At 38.2% G+C, this 20,178-nt stretch overlaps 1 protein-coding gene across 3 annotated transcripts in view; it reads left to right on the plus strand.

The window, feature by feature from the left end:
• Positions 1-20,178, plus strand: part of TMEM164 (transmembrane protein 164) — a 176,053-nt gene that overhangs the window by 53,880 nt on the left and 101,995 nt on the right. For all 3 annotated transcript variants that reach the window (XM_030807625.1, XM_030807626.1, XM_003262191.3), the window contains one exon: positions 9,917-9,966. In XM_030807625.1, coding sequence (XP_030663485.1) covers positions 9,917-9,966 — 50 coding nt within the window. The remainder of the gene's footprint in view (positions 1-9,916; positions 9,967-20,178) is intronic.

Below are 20,178 nucleotides of genomic sequence, written 5' to 3' on the forward strand. Positions count from 1 at the left end.
TCTATATCTTGGCTATTGTGAATAATGGTGCAAGGAATATAGGAGTGCAGACATCCCTTTGAGATCTTGATTTCAACTCTTGGATAAGTATTCCAGAAGTGGGATTGCTGTGTCATAGAATAGGTCTTTTTTTTTTTTTTTTTTTGGAAACTATACTATTTTTGATAATGGCTCTATCGATCTCCATCAGCAGTTTTCCAGGGTTCTATTTTCTCCACACCCTTCCCAATATTGCCATCTTTTGTATTTTTTATAATAGCCATTCTGACAAGAGTGACATGAGAGCTCACTGTGGTTTTCATTTGCATATCCCCAATGATTGGTGATGTTGAGCACCTTTTCATATACCTGTTGTCCATTTGTATGCCTTCTTTGGAAAAATGTCTATTCAGATCGTTTGCCCATTTTAAAATTGGGTTATTTGTATTTCTGCTATTGAGTTTATGAGTTCTTTACGTATTTTAAATATTGACATCAAATTTGTGGTTTGCAAATATTTGCTATATAGCTTTTTAGGTTGATGTAGTCCTAATTGTTTTTGTTTGTTTGTTGTTTACTTTTCTTGCATGTGCTTTTGATGTCATATTCAAAAAATCATTGCCAAGACCAATTTCAAAAAGTTTTTCCTATGTTTTCTGCTAGGATTTTTATGGTTTCAGATGTTACATTTAAGTCTTAAGCCCAACTTGAGTTGGTTTTTGTGTGTGGTGTAAGATAAGAGTCTAATTTCATTACTTTGCATGTGGATATCCAGTTACCCCAACATCATTTGTTGAAGCAAGCATCTTTTCCCCCATTGTGTATTTTTGACCCTCTAAGCTTCTTTATTCCTTTTCATCCTTTTTATTCTTTTTCTCTTCTGATGAGGTAATTTTAAATAACTGTTCTTCAAATTTGCTGGTTCTTTCTTCTGCTTGATAAGTCTCCTGTTTTTAGTTCAGTCATTGTATTCCTCAGCTCCAGAATTTGTTTGGCTGTTGTTTACAGTTTCTATCTTTTTATTTAACTTTTCGTTTTGATCATAACATTGTTTTCCTGATTTCTTTGAGTTGTCCATCTGTTACTTTTCTTTTTTATTGTTGAGTCTTAAGAGCTATTTATTCTGAGTACTAGACTCCTATTAGATACATGATTTGCAGATTTTTTTCTCCCATTCTTTGGGTCCCCTCCCCTCCCCTCCCCTCCCCTCCCCTCCCCTCCCCTCCCCTCCCCTCCTTTTTTTCTTTCTTTTTTTTTTTTTTTTTGAGACAGAGTCTCACCCTGATGCCCAGCCTGGAGTGCAGTGGTGTGATCTCAGCTCACTGCAACCTCTGCCTCCCTGGTTCAAGCACTTCTCCTGCTGAGGCAGGAGAAGTAATCCCAAGTACCTGGGATTACAGGCATGTGATGTGCCACAACGCCTGGCTAATTTTTTTTTTTTTTAATTTTTAGTAGAGACAGAGTTTCGCTATGTGGGCCAGGCTGGTCTCAAACTCCTGACTTCAAGTGATCTGCCTGCCTCGGCCTCCCAAAGTGCTGGGATTACAGGTGTGAGCCACCATGCCCAGCCTGGGATGTCTTTTCACTTTCTTAATAGTGTCATTTGAAGCATAAAATATTTTAATTTTGGTGAAGTACAGTATATTTATTTTTTCTTTTGTTGCTTGTGCTTTTGGTTACATCTTAGAGTCCATTACCAAATCCTAGGTCATGACATTTATCCCTATGCTTTCTTTTACAAGTTTTATAGTTTTTGCTCTTACAGTTTGGTCTTTGATTTTGAGTAAATTTTTCTATATGGGTTATGAGGTAGGGGTCCAACTTAATTCTTTTGCCTGTGGATAACCAGTTGTCCCAGCATCATTTGTTGAAGAGACTATTCTTTCTGCCATTGGATGGTCTTGATACCTTTGTCAAAAATCAGTTCTGAGGATTTATTTCAGTACTCTCAATTCTATTCTGTTGATCTCTGTGTCTTTCCTTAGGTTAGTACCACACTGTCTTTGTTACTGTTGCCTTGTCATAAGTTGAAATCAGGCTGTGTAAGTCCTCCCACTTTTTCTTTTCAAGGTTGGTTTGGCTATTTGGGGTCCCTTGCATTTCCATATGAATTTTAAAATCAGCGTGTCAGTTTCTACAAAAAAAAAATGTCAGCTGGGATTCTGATACGTACTGTGATGAATCTGTCATTTAAAACTTTCAAGGAGGAGTGTAACAGGATCAGAATGCTATTTTAAGAATAGGAACCTGACAATACTATATAAAATTAGAGCAAGCTTATCCAGCCTGTGGACTGCATGCAGCCCAAGGCAGCTTTGCATGCAGCCCAACACAAATTCATAAATTTTCTTAAAACATTATGAGATTTTTTTGCAATTATTTTTAAAAGCTCATCAGCTATCATTAGTGTTAGTGTACTTTATGTGTGGACCAAGACAATTCTTCTTCTTCCAGTGTGGCTCAGGGAAGCCAAAAGATTGGACACCCCTGAATTAGAGTGATGAAAGAAAAACACTGGATACTTGGAGATCAGATAGGAAACTGCTGTAGTAGTTTAAGAAAATGATAAGGACCAAACTAGGAAAAGATAGTGAGGGTGGATTTCAGATGTATTGAAAAGGTTGGGCTGGGTGCAGTGGCTCACACTAGTAATCCTAGTGCTTTGGGAGGCTGAGGTGGGAGGATCACTTGAAGCCAGGAGTTTGAGACCAATCTGGGTAACAAAATGTGACCCCATATGTACAAAAAAAAAATAAAAATAGCTAGGTGTGGTGGCACATGCCTGTAGTCCTAACTACTCCGGAGGCTGAGGTGAGAGGATTGCTTGAGCCTACGAGTTTGAGGCTGCAGTGAGCCATGATCACACCAATGCACTCCAGACTGGGTGACAAACCAAGACCCTGACTGAGAAAAAAAAAAGAAAAAGAAAAGGTCTAAGTGACAAGACAGGATTTGGGGACCGAATACATGTGGGACTGAGAAAGGTAGGGGATCAGGGATAACTCTGAGGTGTGAAGAGAGGCTAATGGATTAGATTATAGTACCTTTTAAAAGTTTGTATTATTTTGAAATGACTTTTGACTTACAGAAGAGTTGTAAAGATATTACAGAGAATTCCTGTATATCCTTCACCCAGCTTCCCCTAATGTTAACATTTTACATAACTATGGTAAAATTATTAAAACTGAAAAATTAGCATTTATGCAATCCAATATGAACTTAACTACAGTCTTTATTTGGGTTTTACCAGTTTTTTTCAGAAATGTCCCTTTTCTGTTGCAGGATCTATCTAGGATCCTTAATTGCATTTAGATATTATCTCTCTTTAGTCTTCTCTAATCTGCGGTAGTTCCTTAGTCAGTCATTGCCTTTCACAACCTTGACTATTTTGAAGAGTACTGTTCAGTTTACTCTGTAGAATGCCCCTGATTTGGGTTTACCTGATGTTTTTTCATGATTCCGTTGAGATTATACAATTTGGGCATCCAATAAGGATGATGCTATCAATAGCTCATGCTTATTTTATTCCCTACAATGTGCCAGGCATTTGAACTAGGTACCTCAAGCATTTAAATTTTACAGTTACTCTATGAAATAATACTATTGTAATCCTCACTTGACAGATAAGGGAACTGAGCCTAAAGGGTTAAGTATTCTCTGTAGGCAGCTGGACAAGGGAAGCTGAGTAATATGTCAGAATGTTGTTATTGCAAACATGGAATTAAAACAAGTGAAGTTAGAGGAATTGAAAATTTAATATGATTTGTTGCTGAATTGGCTCATAGTAGGGATGAATTTTCTATTGAAATCAGGATAATTATAGCTATTATGTGTTGAGTGCTAGCTATGTGCTAGGCATTGTGCCAAATGCTTTTCTTGCTTTGTTTCATTTTGTCCTCTCCCAAACCTTGTGAGACATAGATACTATTTTTGTCCCTATTTTACAGATGAAAATTCCTCTAATCTCTTGCCTAAGGCCAGAGTGCTGGTGAGTGGCAGAGCCACCATGTGGATCCAAGTTTGTCTTAACTCTAAAGCCTGTATTCTTAACCACTTGGCAATGCTAACTGTCCTCCTTCCGTCTTCTTAGTAGGGGTGAATTTGCCAATGGGACTAGAAAACATGCTATTTATGGGCTTGGATGTAGACACTGCTTGGTTGTGGACATTACCAAATACATGTTTGCAACTCTCCTTATTTTATACCTCAGTGGTTGGTCAACCCCATTCTTTCTTTGGGTATATTTCAAGCAGGTTACAATCTGGTCTTTCAAGTCTGAGATTTTAACACTTAACTCTTAGTAGGCACTCTTATTTCCCTTTTATTCAAATTCTTGAGGGAAGCTTCTTTATAAACTCCTTAGACTGACAAAAATAGTAAAATCTCAGAAATAGGCAAATCAAGGGAGATAATGAAATCACCAGAATGGGCGTTTAACCGTGGAGTGTAAGGGAAGCTTTCCTGGAGAAAATAATGTTTAATTTTGCATTTGAAGGGTAGATAAGAGCCACAAGAGGAAAGTTGGAAAAACCATCTGGAAGAGGGAATAGGATTAGCAAAGGCACAATTTCTTGATGTTAGAGATTTAAATTTAAAAAATAAAATCATGAAAATATTAAGAAAACAATAGGTGACTCTGTAATCCCACTGTTATAAAAGATTTTCAAAGCGTGATATCAAAGACAGAAGCCATAAAGGGAATGACAAATACATCTGATTACATAAAGATTTAAAAAGCTTCCATAAATAAAAACCTACCATAAACAGAGCTGCAACAATGACAGCCTGGGAAAATTTTTTGCAATAAATTTCAAACAATCTATATTAGCTGTCATTAATGTATAAATAGCTCTTTACAACTCAATTGAAAAGAACACACCAGCTGAAAAATAGTCAAAGTGCACAGATGGTCACATCCCAAAAGAAGAAATATGGCTGGCCAATACACCTGTTAGAAAATAGTTTAACATTTCTGGTAATCTGAGGCGTGCAAATTGTGTGTGTGTGTGTTTTGCCTTTTAAACACGTGATAATTACCAAATGATAATGACCTGTCAGGTTGCAGCAGAAAACAGATCCTTGTATATTGCTGGAGGGAATAGCAATTTAAATAATTTTTCTGGAGGGTATTTTAGCATTGTGGGTCAAAAGCCTTCAAATGGATATTCCCTTTGAAGATCTAGACTGTCTTCTACCAATGTGGGCTAAGGAAATAGTAAAGGAACTGAAAATTTAGATGTAATTTACATGTGCAACCAGAGGATATTGGTTGAGTAAATTATTGCATATCCATATAATTGAATAAAATGAAGGTATTGGAAAATGAGATAGTAGAAGTGTAGTAATTGACATGAATACGTTCAGGGTACAGCTTGACATAACGCACAAGGCTGTCATGCTGGAGAGGTAGGCAGGATCCAGAGCAAAGAAGGCCTTGTCTGCCATCCTAAGAACCTTGAGCTTTTTCGGTAGGTAGTGGCAAGCCATGGAAGGATTTAAAATAGCAGATCAGAGGGGCATTTTAGATAGATCCCTCTTGTAGCAGTGTGCCTGGAGGCAGGAGACCAGTAAGGAAATTATTGCAGTGGTCCTGAAAGAGATGATGAGGGCCCGAGGGTATGAAGTAGATGGAGTCACAGGACCAACTTTGGGCAGCCCAGGGAGTTAATCTTCCTTATGGTTGGTAACAGTCATAAGCACTTGGCCTCAGGGATCCCCAGATAGCTATGTGCCATCACAGGAGGTGGTGACAAGAGAACTGGAGCTTGGGGAGATCGTGTGCTAGGCCAAATACCACTCTCCTGTACCTCTCTCACTCTCTGTTTCCCTTTCATTTAGTTTGCCCATATCCCTTTATTGCTTACCCTGGCTAGCCTCTCGTTTAGGATGGCCTGTGGTCACTGGCCCTCCTTCCCAATTACATTTCTCATAGTACTAACACTTGCTCCAGTGTACAAAAGCTATCTTCTTTAAGTGCTATGAAAATGGGGATTGGTGAATGTAACACTGGGGTGGAGCAGAAGTGGATGGGAGGCTGAACAATGGTGGCAGTGAACTTGGGGCTGATATGACTGGGGGAACAGGAATGGGAAGCAGGCCAGGTGTTGGCTGAGAGGTTCGGTAGAGAATGTGGGAACCTGGAACCAGAGAGGTTCGCAGGTAGAGGATGAACTGGAATAACAGCTGATGCCTAGATTGGATGCTTAGGAAAGAACTAAATGTTAGTACAGGGATCTTTCCTGAGGAAGCTGAGAGAGTGTGTGGTTTTGAATGGAACCTGTGGGTTTTTTCTGGGAAAACCAGCCAAAAAAGACCTCAGTTTTATAAGGATTGCAAGTGCCCACCAGACCTGGGGATGAGGCGGGTGGAAGCTATAAGGAACCTGTCTTTGGGACTCTGAAACTCATCTGTGTAAATGCAATTTGCTGTCCAGTTGAGTTTACGTTTTGAGATGTCTCACACTGTAGAGAGTAGATCTTATGAGCTGGCTGATGGCACAGGTGTGGGGCTGTTGGGGTGACTCCCTGTGTGCCATGTGGTCAAGGGCCAGGGCTAGAGTCTAAAGAAAAGGAGCTCCCATGAGCCCTGGTCTGTGTCAGGTGTGAAGTGGAAAGTGCATTGAACTGGGAGTTAGGGGACCTGGGCTCTCGTCAGAAAGCTTGCAGGAACCTTTTCCCCTCAGTTTTCCTCATCTCTGAAATGGGGTTTAATAACATGATTCTGCCTGCCTCCCAGGTGATGGGAAAGTGGAAGTGCTCTGTAGCACTTCTCTATATGCTACCTGCTCGTGCCTTTTGTTTCAGGTGCTGAGCTGGGCAGATTTCAGCATGAATGCAAAGTGCCAAGTTGGTACTGGGGTATGCTCAGATATATTCTCATCTTTGTACCATCCTTGTTTGAACTTCTAAGTCTCATCTCTTCCTATTCTATTTGCAGCCAAAGTGATAGTTTAGCTTTTCACCTCCTAGTCTAAAAATGCATGCCACCAAAATTTTCAGGCAGTTGGAAGCCAAGCAAAGAAGAAAGCAAGGATATTCAGGCCAAGGCTGGGGGCCCTTGTACCTCTGAATTAATGTTGAATATGAATGTGACTCTAGCATGACAGGGTGAAGAGGTTCAGTATCATAAATCTGAGAAGTTCCTAAAGGAGGCCATGAGTTTTCTGGAAATGGAATATGAATAATCAGGAATCCCCAGATAACTGTGTACCATCATAGGAGGTGGAATGTAATGTAATAAATAATCTTTCAATCAGATACATTTAGTTATATCAAGTCAGCAGATTTGAAAAAGGACCCTAGAGGCCAGGCACAGTGATAAACCTGTAATCCCAGCACTTTGGTAGGCTGAGGCAGGAGGATTGCTTGAGGACAGGAGTTCGAGACCAGCCAGGGCAACATAGTGAGACTCTGTCTCCACAAAAAAAAAAAAAAAAAAAAAAAAAATTAGCCAGGTATGGTGGTGCACACCTGTAGTCCCAGCTACTTGAGAGGCTGAGGTAGGAGAATTGTTTCAGCCCAGGAGTTGGAGAGTGCAGTAAGCTATGATTGCACCACTGCACTCCAGCCTGGATAACAGAGTGAGACTGTCTCAAAAAAAAAAAAAAAAAAAAAAAAGATACCCTCTATGCTGCTATGCTGGTGATAGAAATAGGCAAGACAGAAAAGATGAAACGACTAAAGTTAGATCCATGACTGATGGAGGATAACAGGATAACCAACTGGGTTGAAACTGGAGGCTTGTTCTCTTTAGTAGTTTTCTGGGCTTCTAGCCTAGGGAAATTGTGGATCAGAACCAGCCAAATGGACTTATAAGGGAAATCTGTCCCCGAAAATCTGCTTACCTCGTCTTGTCTGTGGGTATAGAAAAGTAAGATTCAACTGTGGTGCCCAGTGTTGCATTTTTACTTCTCTGTTTAGCATGTTCGAAGTGTCTTGGGTATTCCAGAAGCTCAGGAAGGCTGCTGGCATGACTCTGGTGACTCCAGAAGTATTGAGGACCTTTCTAAGGTGGTTGGGGCCCCTGCCTCTTCTCTGTGTACTGTAGTTTCTGAGTGTAGCCTTTGATGGGCCTGATGCTGGGTAACTATGTGCAGCCTCCAACTTGGTCCCTTACCTATGGTGAGTAACTGTACTGCTGGATCAAGGGTAAAAAATATTAGCTTTGTTTATTTCTTGGACTGCTCCTGAGGGGTGGGATGGGGAGTGGGGATAAGTCAATGTTTGGATAATTGAAATTTCAAGTCTGTAATCCTTATCCAAAACCATTAAGATCAGATATATTTCAGAAATCAGAATTTTTTTGGATTTCAGAGAGGCCGTACAGTGCATGTAGAGTCTTTTACATACACTCCCAGTGGGGTTTGAGGCAGCACCCCGCAATTAAATACATTATTATTTTTATGAGAAACATATGAATATTCACCATAAGTGGAAGAAATAAAGTCTATAAATAGCCTCACCTCAATGCAAGTCGTATTTTGCTGTAACATTAGCTTTGAAGAAAACAAACTTTCAGTTTTTAGAGCTTTTTGGATTTTGGGATTGCCAACAAAAGATTGTGGACCTGTAATTATCATCGGCTTTGTATGTTTAATGAAATTGATCAAGGGAAAAGGCACATTCTTGACAGATATTTCCTTTGATGAGGTATCATGCAGGTGATGGACTCCTGACTGTGTTCTTTTTAAGACCCTTTCTCATTTTCATTCTTCTTCCTCTTCTTATTGGCAGGGATTCATGCAGGTGTCTTTCCTTATGGTGATTTTTCTTATAATACCCTTTTATTCTAAATATGGAGTCTGAGATAACAGAAGAACCATATACTAAAGAACATACAAGTGACAAAGCCAACAAGTCCATAATGCAGATATCCCATATTAATAAGAGCTCTCAACAATATAGGGACACGTGTCAACGATTTCTAAACCACACCATTAAGTCACTACAGGTGAAGAAACTCTACAAACATGAGTTTCATTCCTTTGTCAATCCTCAGTTCTGCTGAATGTTTTTGACTCCTGTAGTAGTTCAGTCCAAGGGCAAAAATTCAGCATCTCAGGCTACCAGGAGTGATTCAATCTCCTGGGACATTTGTGAAACATGAGGATTCCTGGAGTCCCATACTTGGGGAATCAGAATTCTTAATGGGGGAACCCAGGAATTTGTATGTTTTACAAGCTCTGCCTAGGACTTTTTTGTTCCTCTTGATGTTTGAGCACCACTGCGTGGGGGAAGGTCAAACTGCCACAGCTGCAGGTTTCCAAAGGCTGTAATCGGGGTCCACGTCACACCAGGTATCAGGGAACTGATTTGTCTGTTAGGACAAGGTTCTTTTTGTTTGGTTTTACCTGGGAGGAGAATGGAAGAGTAAAACCACCTAGGCATGCTTAGAAACAAAAGAATCAATCAAAGGGAGGCTTGGAACCTGGGGGTGGCAGTTTGATAGGGTTACCAGCTAAAATAAATACAGGACATATTTATACTAAAACTATTCATTGTTTATCTGCAATTCGAATGTAACTAGGCATCCTGTATTTTTATTTGCTAAATTTGGCAATGTTGAGTATTGATAAACCCACCTTCTCCCCTGGGAGGCAAACCAGATGGCATGGTGTGTGCGTGTTCCATGCTCAGAATCTATTTTTACCTGCCCTGGGTTAAATTTAAGACTGACTACTTGTGTCATATTGAAACTGAAGCATTGAAATATTGAGTCTTCTCACCCTCCTTCTCCCTTTCTCATGTGTGCGTGCACACACACACACACACGCATGCATGCATGCAAGCGCAAACATGTACCTGTTGCCTTTAAACATTTTTATATTACATTATTGTGTTAGAGTTTTGGTTGTTTTTTGTTATTGTTAAAGTAACATTGTCTCACTCTGTCTGGCATTTTTTCTTGCTAACCATTCTTAATTCTTCTTCAATTGCAGATCTTTCTCCTGGCCTGCCCTCCGTGTCGGGGAGCTATCGTCATCTTCAAGTAAGAGAAAACTGGCTTTTGCTCTGTTGCTCTTAAGAGTATTTTTGTCTGTTTGCTAACAAGACTGATAACACATTGCTGTGAACACCTTGGGATTGTACCGTTTTGTCTTTGCACTTCCCAAAGGGATAAAGGTCTGTGAGGGCCTACTGAAACAGGGAAATATTGGTTGTGAAGACCTGGTTTTTGTCAAGCCATCAAATCCTTTTTAGCAAATCCTTCCAGTAGAGGATGTATGGCCAAGGCATGCTCCCTTGGAAGGTTGCTGCCCTGCTAAAATTTCTCTTGAGAGCATGCTAGGGGCCAGACAGCTTCCTTTCTCTCAAGAATCTTTGCTTTGTGAGCCTACTGCTCCACTGAGCATATGGTTCTTCACATTGAAGGGCATTGTTCTTATGTTTTTATGGAGTTTTCCCCCTAAAGTGCAAATTAAAGTGAGGAGAGAAAAATATCCACTATTACAAGTTCGGACTTTCATAAAAATAGCAAGCATCAAATCTATTAAAGTATATTGCAGGCAAATAGTGTTTCTCCGAAGGCAGGTTTATTTAAATGAAATTATCAAGAGTCCTGGAACCCTCATTTTAACCGTGAGTTGTGACCACCTCACTTATCAAACCTTTTATTAGAGTTGCTAATGAGAAGCCAAATCGACTGAATTAATTTCATCTCTTTTCTCCTTCCCTGGCCCCGGTTCTGGAGATGTTCCTGAGCAGTGAAATGGCTGCAAGCCAGAGGAAGGGAACAGGAAATAAAGAGCCCAGCAGATTCTTGTATAATTGAGAGTGGTGTAAATGGCTTTCTGATTTACTTAAGTCATTAAAGTGTTAGGTAGGGGAAAAAGGACCCCATTTGCTGCTTCAAATAGCTCCTTGAAATAGCCACTTAGTCTCTTGCCTTAGGTGAGTAACTTTCAGTGGCGTGAGGGATAATGGATCCTGATTTCATGTATTTCTTACTTGAACAGCTCCTAAGGGAAAGGGGTATTTAACCCTGTTTTCCTTCCTTGATTCTCCAAAATGAGCTCAATTATTCAGTGTAATGTTTTAAAAGTAACATTTATTGGTTCTATTTCATTATGAAAGTAACAATTCTCATTATGGAAAACACAAGGACACATAAGGAAGAAACATCATCCATCCCTAATCCAAGCATCAAGAGATAATTTTGCTTATTACCTTTCTTTTCTTAAGAAGCAGAGATCATATTGTATATTGAGGTGTTTACTGTATCTTTTCTAAATTTAACTTGGTTTATTGATACATTCATATACGCGTGTAAATCATAAATATGATTGCTGGATTTTTTTTTGTAGTGATCCTTTCTTTTCCCTTTTATTCTTCAGCTCCTAGTTCTACCTTTCCACACTATCCCTTTGTATTACCAAAACAGTATGAATCTTTTCACATTTTTCTCCATGTGCATAGATACACACACACATACACACATACACACACAAGTTTTGGAATGTTTTGTTGTTCATTGTTTGTTTTACAGAAATAGAATATTATATATACTTTAATATATCTTTTTCATTCTACAATATCTCATAGAAATCTATCACAGTCTATTGATGTAGCTCTTATTCTTTTATAATGTTGTAAAATATTCCATGAATGCACAATAAGTTATTCAGCCATTCCCCTATTAATGAACATTTACTTTCTTTGCACATTTCTGCCACTACATTCAATGCTGAAATCGACATGATTTTGTATACACTCTTATATACTGTTGCTTTCAGTTTAGATATAGATGTAGGTAGAGGTATATAGGTATATGTGAATGTTTATATATTTATGTTAATAGATGTCGCCATATTGATTTGCAAAAACAGGCTGTTATGCTACACTTTTTGCTTTTGTATGTAGTATGTCAGATTATTATTTTCTTCATATCTCTGTCAGCAGTAGGTGTTATGGTTCTTTTGTAATTTTGACAACCTAATGGATGCAGTTTCTTGGCTACTAGTGAGTTTCAGTATTATCTCAATTTTTTGTGCAATTAAATTTGTTCCTCGAATTGTCTATTCATATCATCTGCACATTTTCCTGAGTTGTTTATATTTTTCTAATTTCTAAGACCTCTTTGTATATTTTAGATTTTAGCCCTTTGTCTATCATCATTGTTACAGATATCTTTCCCAAATATGTTTATATTGACTTTGTTTTTTTTTTTTTAAATATTTTTTTAGTAGAGACGGGGTTTCACCATGTTGGCCAGGCTGGTCTCAAACTACTGACCTCAAGTGATCTGCCTGCCTCGGCCTCCCAAAGTGCTGGGATTACAGACGTGAGCCACTGCCCCCAACCTATACTGACTTTGTTGATGGAGTACATTTCCATATAATTGTTTGCATTTTTATATCCAAATATGACTCTTTTCTTATATAGCATCTGAATTTCGAGTCTTGGTTAAGATAGTTTTCTTGAAGATAGGTAGCCAGTTGTATTGGAATAATATATTAAACAATCCCTATTTTACCCTGTGATCTCCTTGCAGCTATTAAATGTTTTATATGCTAGGATCTACTTATGGATTCTCTATTCTGTTTCTTCTTTTTATCTATTTGTGTACCCAAATCTCATATATTTGATTACATTAGGCTTTAAAAAATATTTTTCTGGGGCCGGGCGCGGTGGCTCACACCTGTAATCCCAGCACTTTGGGAGGCTGAGGCGGGTGGATCACTTGAGGTCAGGAGTTCGAGACCAGCCTGGCCAACATAGTGAAACCGCATCTCTACTAAAAATACAGAAATTAGCCAGGCATGGTGGCACATGCCTGTAATCCCAGCTACTCAGGAAGCTGAGGCAGGAGAATCACTTGAACCCAGGAGGCGGATGTTGCAGTGAGCCAGGACTGTGCCACTGCACTGCAGCCTGGGGAACAGAGTGAGACTCTGTCTCAAAAAAAAAAAAAAAAAAAAAAAAAAAAAAAAAAAAAAAAAAAAAAAAAAAAAAAAAAATTCTTGGCTATTTGTTGTCACTTGTTCGTACACACAGATTTTAAGATCACTTATATTCACCTACCTCTCTTCAAATACTAGTGGAATTCTAATTAGAATTGCCTTAAGTATATATTTCAGTTTTTAAATTATATGGCTCCTTTTATCTAAGAAATGGTATTTCTTTCCATCTGTTCACGTCTTATTGTTTCAATTAGATTTATCTTTTTCTTCATATCTGCTCTATGCCTTTCTTGATGCATTTATTCTTCAAGAATTAACAGCTTTTCTGCCAGGTGCAGTGGCTCACGCCTGTAATCCTAGCACTTTGGGATGCTAAGGTGGGCATACTGCTTGAGCTCAGGAGTTTGAGACTATCGTGGACAACATGGTGAAACCTCGTCTCTAACCCCCTGCCAAAAAAAAGAATTACAAAAAGAATAGAAAAAGAATTAATAGCATTCCCCCTTTCCCCCAACCACGCCGTAATGAGTGGAATATTTTTCCCCTTTCTATTCCTAAGTGCTTTTTGCTAGAATAGGAAAAGATTGTTGATTTTTAAAAATATCTTATATCTGGCTATCTTACCAAATTCTCTTGTTCTTGTAAATTTTATTTTAGTTTTATCTCTTCTTTTCCTTAGTCATACCAGTTATTTCATTTTCTTGTTGCATTTGCTAGAAATTCAGAGTTAAATAAAAATTGTGCTGATGGGCTACTCTTGCCTAAAACTGATTTTAAATGGAAATATTTTCTGTACTCCATATTTGCTGTTGGTGTTTGTTAAAAAGTCTATTATACTTAAGTAGTTTTCACATTTATGTAGAGATTTTTAAATATTTATTTATTTATTTATTTAGACAGTGTCTCACTTTGTTGCTAGGATGGTCTTGATCTCCTGACTTCAAGCAATTCTCCTGCCTCGGCCTCCCAAAAAGCTGGGATTACAGGTGTGAGCCACTGTGCCCAGCCAAGATTTTCTAAAAGAAGAAATGGTAGCTGTATTTTATCTAATGCGTTTTCTAATCTATTGATCATGTGGGATTTTTTTCATTTAAATTTTTGATACAATAAATTACATTGATAGATTTTCTGGTTTTGAACTACTCTTACATTATTGAAATACACCCGCTGATCATAGTATATTATTATTTTGATACGTTGCTGGGTTCTATTTGTCAATATTTTATTTAGAATCTCGCTTCAATATTCCCAAGATTAGAGTCGTGTTTTTCTTAGTGTTCTTTTCTTCAAGTTTAAGGATTGAGGCCAGGTGTGGTGGCTCACGCCTATAATCCCAACACTTTGGGAGGCTGAGGTAGAAGGATTGCTTGAGGCCAGGAATTCAGGACCAGCCTGGACAACATACCAGGACTTTGTCTCTACAAAAAAAAAAAAAATTAAAATTAAAATTAAAATTAGCAGGGCATAGCGGTGTGTGCCTGTAGTCCCAGCTACTTGAGAGGCTGAGGCAGGAAGATCACTTGAGCCCAGGAGTTCGAGGCTGCAGTGAGCTATGATTGTGCTGCTGAACTCCAGCTTGGGCTACAGAGCAAGACTCAGTCTTTTAAAAAGAAAAAGTTTAAGGATTAAAGTTATGGTGGCTATGTAAAATATACTGCAGAATGTTCCTTCTTTTTCTCTTGCCTGGAATACTTTAATTACCATTAGAAATTATGTATCCTGGCTAGGCGTGGTGGCGGGTGCCTGTAATCCCAGCACTTTGGGAGGCTGAGGTGATCAGACCACCTGAGGTCAGGAGTTCAAGACCAGCCTTACCAACATGGTGAAACCCCTTCTCTACTAAAAATGCAAAAATTAGCTGAGCGTGGTGGCAGGTGCCTGTAATCCCAGCTACTCGAGAGGCTGAGGGAGGAGAATCACTTGAACTTGGGAGGTGGAGGTTGCAGTGAGATGAGATCGTACCACTGCACACCAGCCTAGGTGACAGAGACTCCGTCTCAAAAAAAAAAAAAAAAAAAAAAAAAAAGAAATTATGTATCTTTTAAAGGTAAGATAATCTGCGAAGCCATCTGGTCTTGGTGCCATTTTTCAATGGGTAGACCCTTAATCACCTTTCTAATGTGTTCTGTGGTAATCTATTCAAATCTTTTTGGGTCAGTTTTGGTTGTTTGTGTTTTGCTAGGAAATTATCCATTTCTTCTAAATTTTCAAATTTGTTGCCAAATATGTAGTATCCTCTTATTTTATAATTTAAAAATATCTCCTCATCTGTAGTCATGTATTTTTTCTTGGACTTGATCTTGTCTGTTTTTGTGTTCTCTCCTCTATATATTAATCAAGTTAGTAAGCACTTACCTGTTTTTGGTTGCTACATAGAACCATGTTTTCAATTTATTTATTCTTTCTACCTTATTTATTTTTTTCTACTTAATTTTCAGCTTTTATCTTCATTAATTGCCTCTTGTTTTTTTCTTAATCTCTCAAGCACAAGGACAAGTATTTGTTCCTTTATTTATTTTTTGTCCTTTTTTTTTTCCAATTTTTCTTCTAGATCCAAGGGTTACATGTGCAGGTTTGTTACAAGGGTATGTTGCATGATGCTGAGGTTTGGGGCATGATTGAACCTGTCACTCAGGTAGTGATGAGCATAGTACTCAATAGGTAGTTTTTTAGCCCTTGTCATCCTCCTTCCCTCCCCTCTCTCATAGTCCCCATTGTTTGTTGTTTTTATTTATTTTTATTTTTTGACAGGTTCTCACTCTGGTGCCCAGGCTGGAGTGCAGTGGTGAGAATGCAGCTCACTATAGCCTCGACCTCTTGGGCTCAAGTGATCCTCCTGCTTCAGCCTCCCAAGTAGCTGGGACTACAGGCACTAGCCGTGACACCTAGCTAGGTAATTATTTTAGTTTTTGTAGAGATGGGGTCTTTCCATGTTGCCCAGGCTGGTCTCAAACTCCTGGGCTCAAGAAATTCTCCCACTTCAGCGTCCCAAAGAGCTGGGATTACAGGCATGAGCTACTATGCCTGGCTTGTTTTTCCTATCTTTATGTCTATGTGTATCTAATGTTTAGCTTCTGCTCACAAGTGAGAACATGTGATATTTGATTTTCTGTTTCTGTGTTCGTTAGCTTAGGGTAATGGCCTCCAGCTGCATCCATGCTGCTGCAAAGGACATGACTTCATTCTTTTTATGGCTATATACTATTCCATGGTATACATGTACCATATTTTCTTTATCCAGTCCACCATTGATGGGCATCTAGATTGATTCCTTGTCTTTACTGTTGTGAATAGTGCTGCGATGAATATACGGGTACTTGTATCTTTTTGGTAGAATGATTTATTTTCCTTTGGGTATATACCCAGTAATGGGATGGCTGGGTTGAGTGGTAGTTCTGCTTTTAGTTCTTTGAGAACTCTCCAACCTGCTTTCCACAGTGGATATGAACTAATTTACATTCCCATCAACAGTATATATGCATTCCTTTTTCTCTACAGCCCCACCAGCATCTGTTTTTTTTCAAATTTTTGATAATAGCCATTCTGATTGGTGTGAGATGATATCTCATTTTTTTTGTTGTTGTTGTTGTTCTTTGAGACAGAATCTCGCTTTGTTGCCCAGGCTGGAGTACAGTGGCCTGATCTTGGCTCACTGCAAACTTCGCCTCCCAGGTCCAAGTGATTCTCCTGCATCAGCCTCCCAAGTAGCTGGGACTACAGGCATGTGTCACCATGTTTGGCTCATTTTTGTATTTTTAGTAGAGATGGGGTTTTACCATGTTGGCCAGGCTGGTCTTGAACTCCTGACCTCAGGTGATCTGCCCACCTCAGCCTCCCAAAGTGGTGGGATTACAGGAGTGAGCCACCATGCTTGACCTCATTGTGGTTTGATTTGCATTTCTCTAACTATTAGTGAAAAGAGATTTTTTCATGTGCTTGTTGGCTGCTTGTATGCCTTCTTCTGAGAAGTGTCTGTGCACGTCCTTTGCCCACTTTTTAGTCAGGTTATTTGTGTTTTGCTTGTTGATTTGTTTAAGTTTCTTATAGATTTGGGTTATTAGATCTTTGTCAGATGCATAGTTTGTGAATATTTTTTCCCATTCTGTATGTTGTCTGTTTACTCTGCTGATAGTTTCTTTTGCTGTGCAGAAGCCCTTTAGTTTAATTAGGTCCACTTGTCAATTTTTGTTTTTGTTTTGGTTGCTTTTGAGGACTTAGCTATAAATTCTTTGCCATGGCCAATGTCAAGAAGGTATTTTCCAGGTTTTCTTCTAGGATTTTTATAGTTTGAGATCTTACATTTAAATGTTTAATTCATCTTGAGTTAATTTTTGTATATTGTGATAGGAAGGAGTGCAGTTTCATTCTTGTGTACATGTATAGCCAGTTTCTCAGCACCATTTATTTAATAGGGAGTTCTTTCCCCATTGTTTACTTCTGTTGACTTTGCTGAACATCACATAGTTGTAGGTGTATGGCTTTATATCTGTGTTCTCTATCCTATTCCTTTAGTCTTTGTATCTGTTTTTGTACCAGTACCATGCTGTTTTGGTTACCATAGCCTTGTAGTATAGTTTGAAGTCAGGTAATGTGGTGCCTCTGGGTTTGTTCTTTTTGCTTAGGATTGCTTTGGCTATTTGGGCTGTTTTTTGGTTATGTATGAATTTTAGAATAGTTTTTTCTAATTCTGTGAAGAATGACTTTGGTAGTGTGATAGGAGTAGCATTGAATCTGTAGATTGCTTCGGGTAGTATGGCCATCTGAACGATGTTGATTATTCTAATCCATGAGAATCTAATACTTTTCCATTTGTGTCAGCTATGATTTCTTTTAGCAGGGTTTTGTAGTTCTCCTCGTAGAGATCTTTCATCTCCTTGGCTGGATGTATTCCTAGGCATTTTATGTTTTTGTAGCTATTGTAAATGGGATTACATTCTTGATTTGATTCTCAGCTTGAATGTTATTGGTGTATAGAAATGCTACTGATTTTTTTTATATGATTTTGTATCCTGAAACTTCACTGAAGTCGTTTATCAGTTCTAGGAGCCTTTTGTTGGAGTCTTTAGGGTTTTCTAGGTATAGAATTATATCATCAGTGAAGAGAAGATAGTTTGAATTCTTCTTTTCCTATTTGGATGTCTTTTATTCCTCTTGCCTGATTCCTCTTGCCTGATTTCTCCTTTTATTCCTATGCCTGATTTCTCCTACTGTGTTGAATAGGAATGGTGAGAGTGGGCATCCTTGTCTTGTTCCAGTTCTCAAGGGGAATGCTTCCAGCTTTTGCTCATTCAGTATGATGTTGGCTGTGGGGTTTTCTTAGATTACTCTTATTATTTTGAGGTATATTCTTTCAATGTTTAGCTTGTTGAAGGTTTTTGTCATGAAGGGAAGTTGGATTATATAAAAAACCTTTTTCTTTGACTATTGAGATGATGATATGGTCCTTGTTTTAAATTCTGTTTATGTGTTGAATCACATTTATTGATTTGCATATGTTGAACCAACTTTGCATCCCAGAAATGAAGCCTACTTGATTTTGGTGAATTAACTATTTGATGTGCTGCTGGATTCAGTTTGCTAGTATTTTGTTGAGGATTTTTGCTTCTATGTTCATCAGGGATATTGGCCTGTGGTTTTCTTTTTTCATTGTGTCTTGGCCAGATTTTGGTATCAAGGTGATGCTGGCTTTGTAGCATGATTTAGGGAGGAGTCTCTCCTCCTTGATTTTTTTTTTTTTTTTTGTAATAGTAAGATTGGTGCCAGCTCTTTCTTTTTTATCCATCTGATAGAATTTAGCTCTGAATCTGTGTGGTCCATGGCTTTTTTTGGTTGGTAGGTTTTCTTTTTTTAAAATTACCGATTCAATTTCAGAACTTGTTATTTGCTCAAGGTTTTAGTTTCTTCCTGATTCATTCTTGGGAGGTTGTGTGTTTCCAGGAATCCATCCATTTTCTCTAGATTTTCTAATTTGTGGGCATGGAAGTGTTCATAGTAGTCTCTGAGGTTCTTTTATATTTCTTTGGGATCAGTTGTAATGTCACATTTGTCATCTCTGATTGTGGTTATTTGGGTCTTCTCTCTTTATTCTTTGTTGATCTAGCTATCAATTTATAGATCTTGTTTATCCTTTCAAATAACCAACCTTTTTTTTTTATTAATCCTTGGTATAGTTTTTTTGGGTTTCAGTTTCATTCATTTCTGCTCTGGTTTTAGTTATATCTTTTCTTCTTGCTTTGGAGTTAGTTCTTGTTTTCTAGTTCCTCTAGATACAACTTCAGCTTGTTAATTTGAGGTCTTTCTAACTTCTTGATGTAGGCATTTAGCACTATAAATTTTCCTCTTAATACTGTTTTTGCTGCATCCTATAGATTTTCATATGTTGTTTCTATGTTTTCATTAATGTCAAAGAATTTTTTTATTTCTGCCTTAATTTTATGGTTTATCCCAAAATCATTCAGGAACAAGTTGTTTAATTTCCACATAATTGGGTCTTCTTGGTATTGATTTCTATTTTTATTCCAGTGTGGAACAAGAGTATGCTTGGAATGATTTCAAGCTTTTTGAATTTATTGAGACTTACTTTATAGCCAAACATGTGTTTGATCTTAGAGTATGTTCCATGTGCAGATGAGAAGAGTGTTTATTCTGTGATTGTTGGGTGGAGTATTCTGTAGATGTCTATTAGGTCCAATTGGTCAACTGTCAAATTTAAGTCCAGAATTTCTTTGTTCATTTTCTGACTTGATGGTCTGTCTAACACCATAGTGGAGTATTGAAGTCCCCATTATTATTGTGTGGCTATCTAAGTCTTTTTGTATGTGTTTTATGAATTTGGGTGCTCCAATGTTGGGTGCATATGTATTTAGGATAGTTAAGTCTCCTTATTGAATTGAAGCCTTTACCATTATGTAATACTCTTATTTGTCCTTTTTTATTGTTTTTGGTTTGTAGTCTTTTTATCTGATATAAGAATATCGACCCCGGTTCTTTTGTGTTTTTCATTTGCATGATAGATTTTTCTCTATCCCATTACTTTGAGCCTGTGGGTGTCATCACATGTGAGATGCTTCTCTTGAAGACAGCAGGCAGTTAGGTCTTGGTTGTTTTTATCCATCTTGCCACTCTGTGCCCTTTCAGTGGACATTTAGACTGTTTACATTCAACATTAATATTGATATATGAGGTTTTGTTCCTTTCATGATGTTGTTAATTGGTTGCTTTGTAGTCTCGATTGTGTAGTTGCTTTTTGGAGTCTATGGGCTATGTACTTCAATGTGTTTTTGTGGTAGCAAGTATTGTTC

This window comes from Nomascus leucogenys, chromosome X (assembly GCF_006542625.1).
Source record: "Nomascus leucogenys isolate Asia chromosome X, Asia_NLE_v1, whole genome shotgun sequence".
Lineage (NCBI taxonomy): Eukaryota > Metazoa > Chordata > Mammalia > Primates > Hylobatidae > Nomascus > Nomascus leucogenys.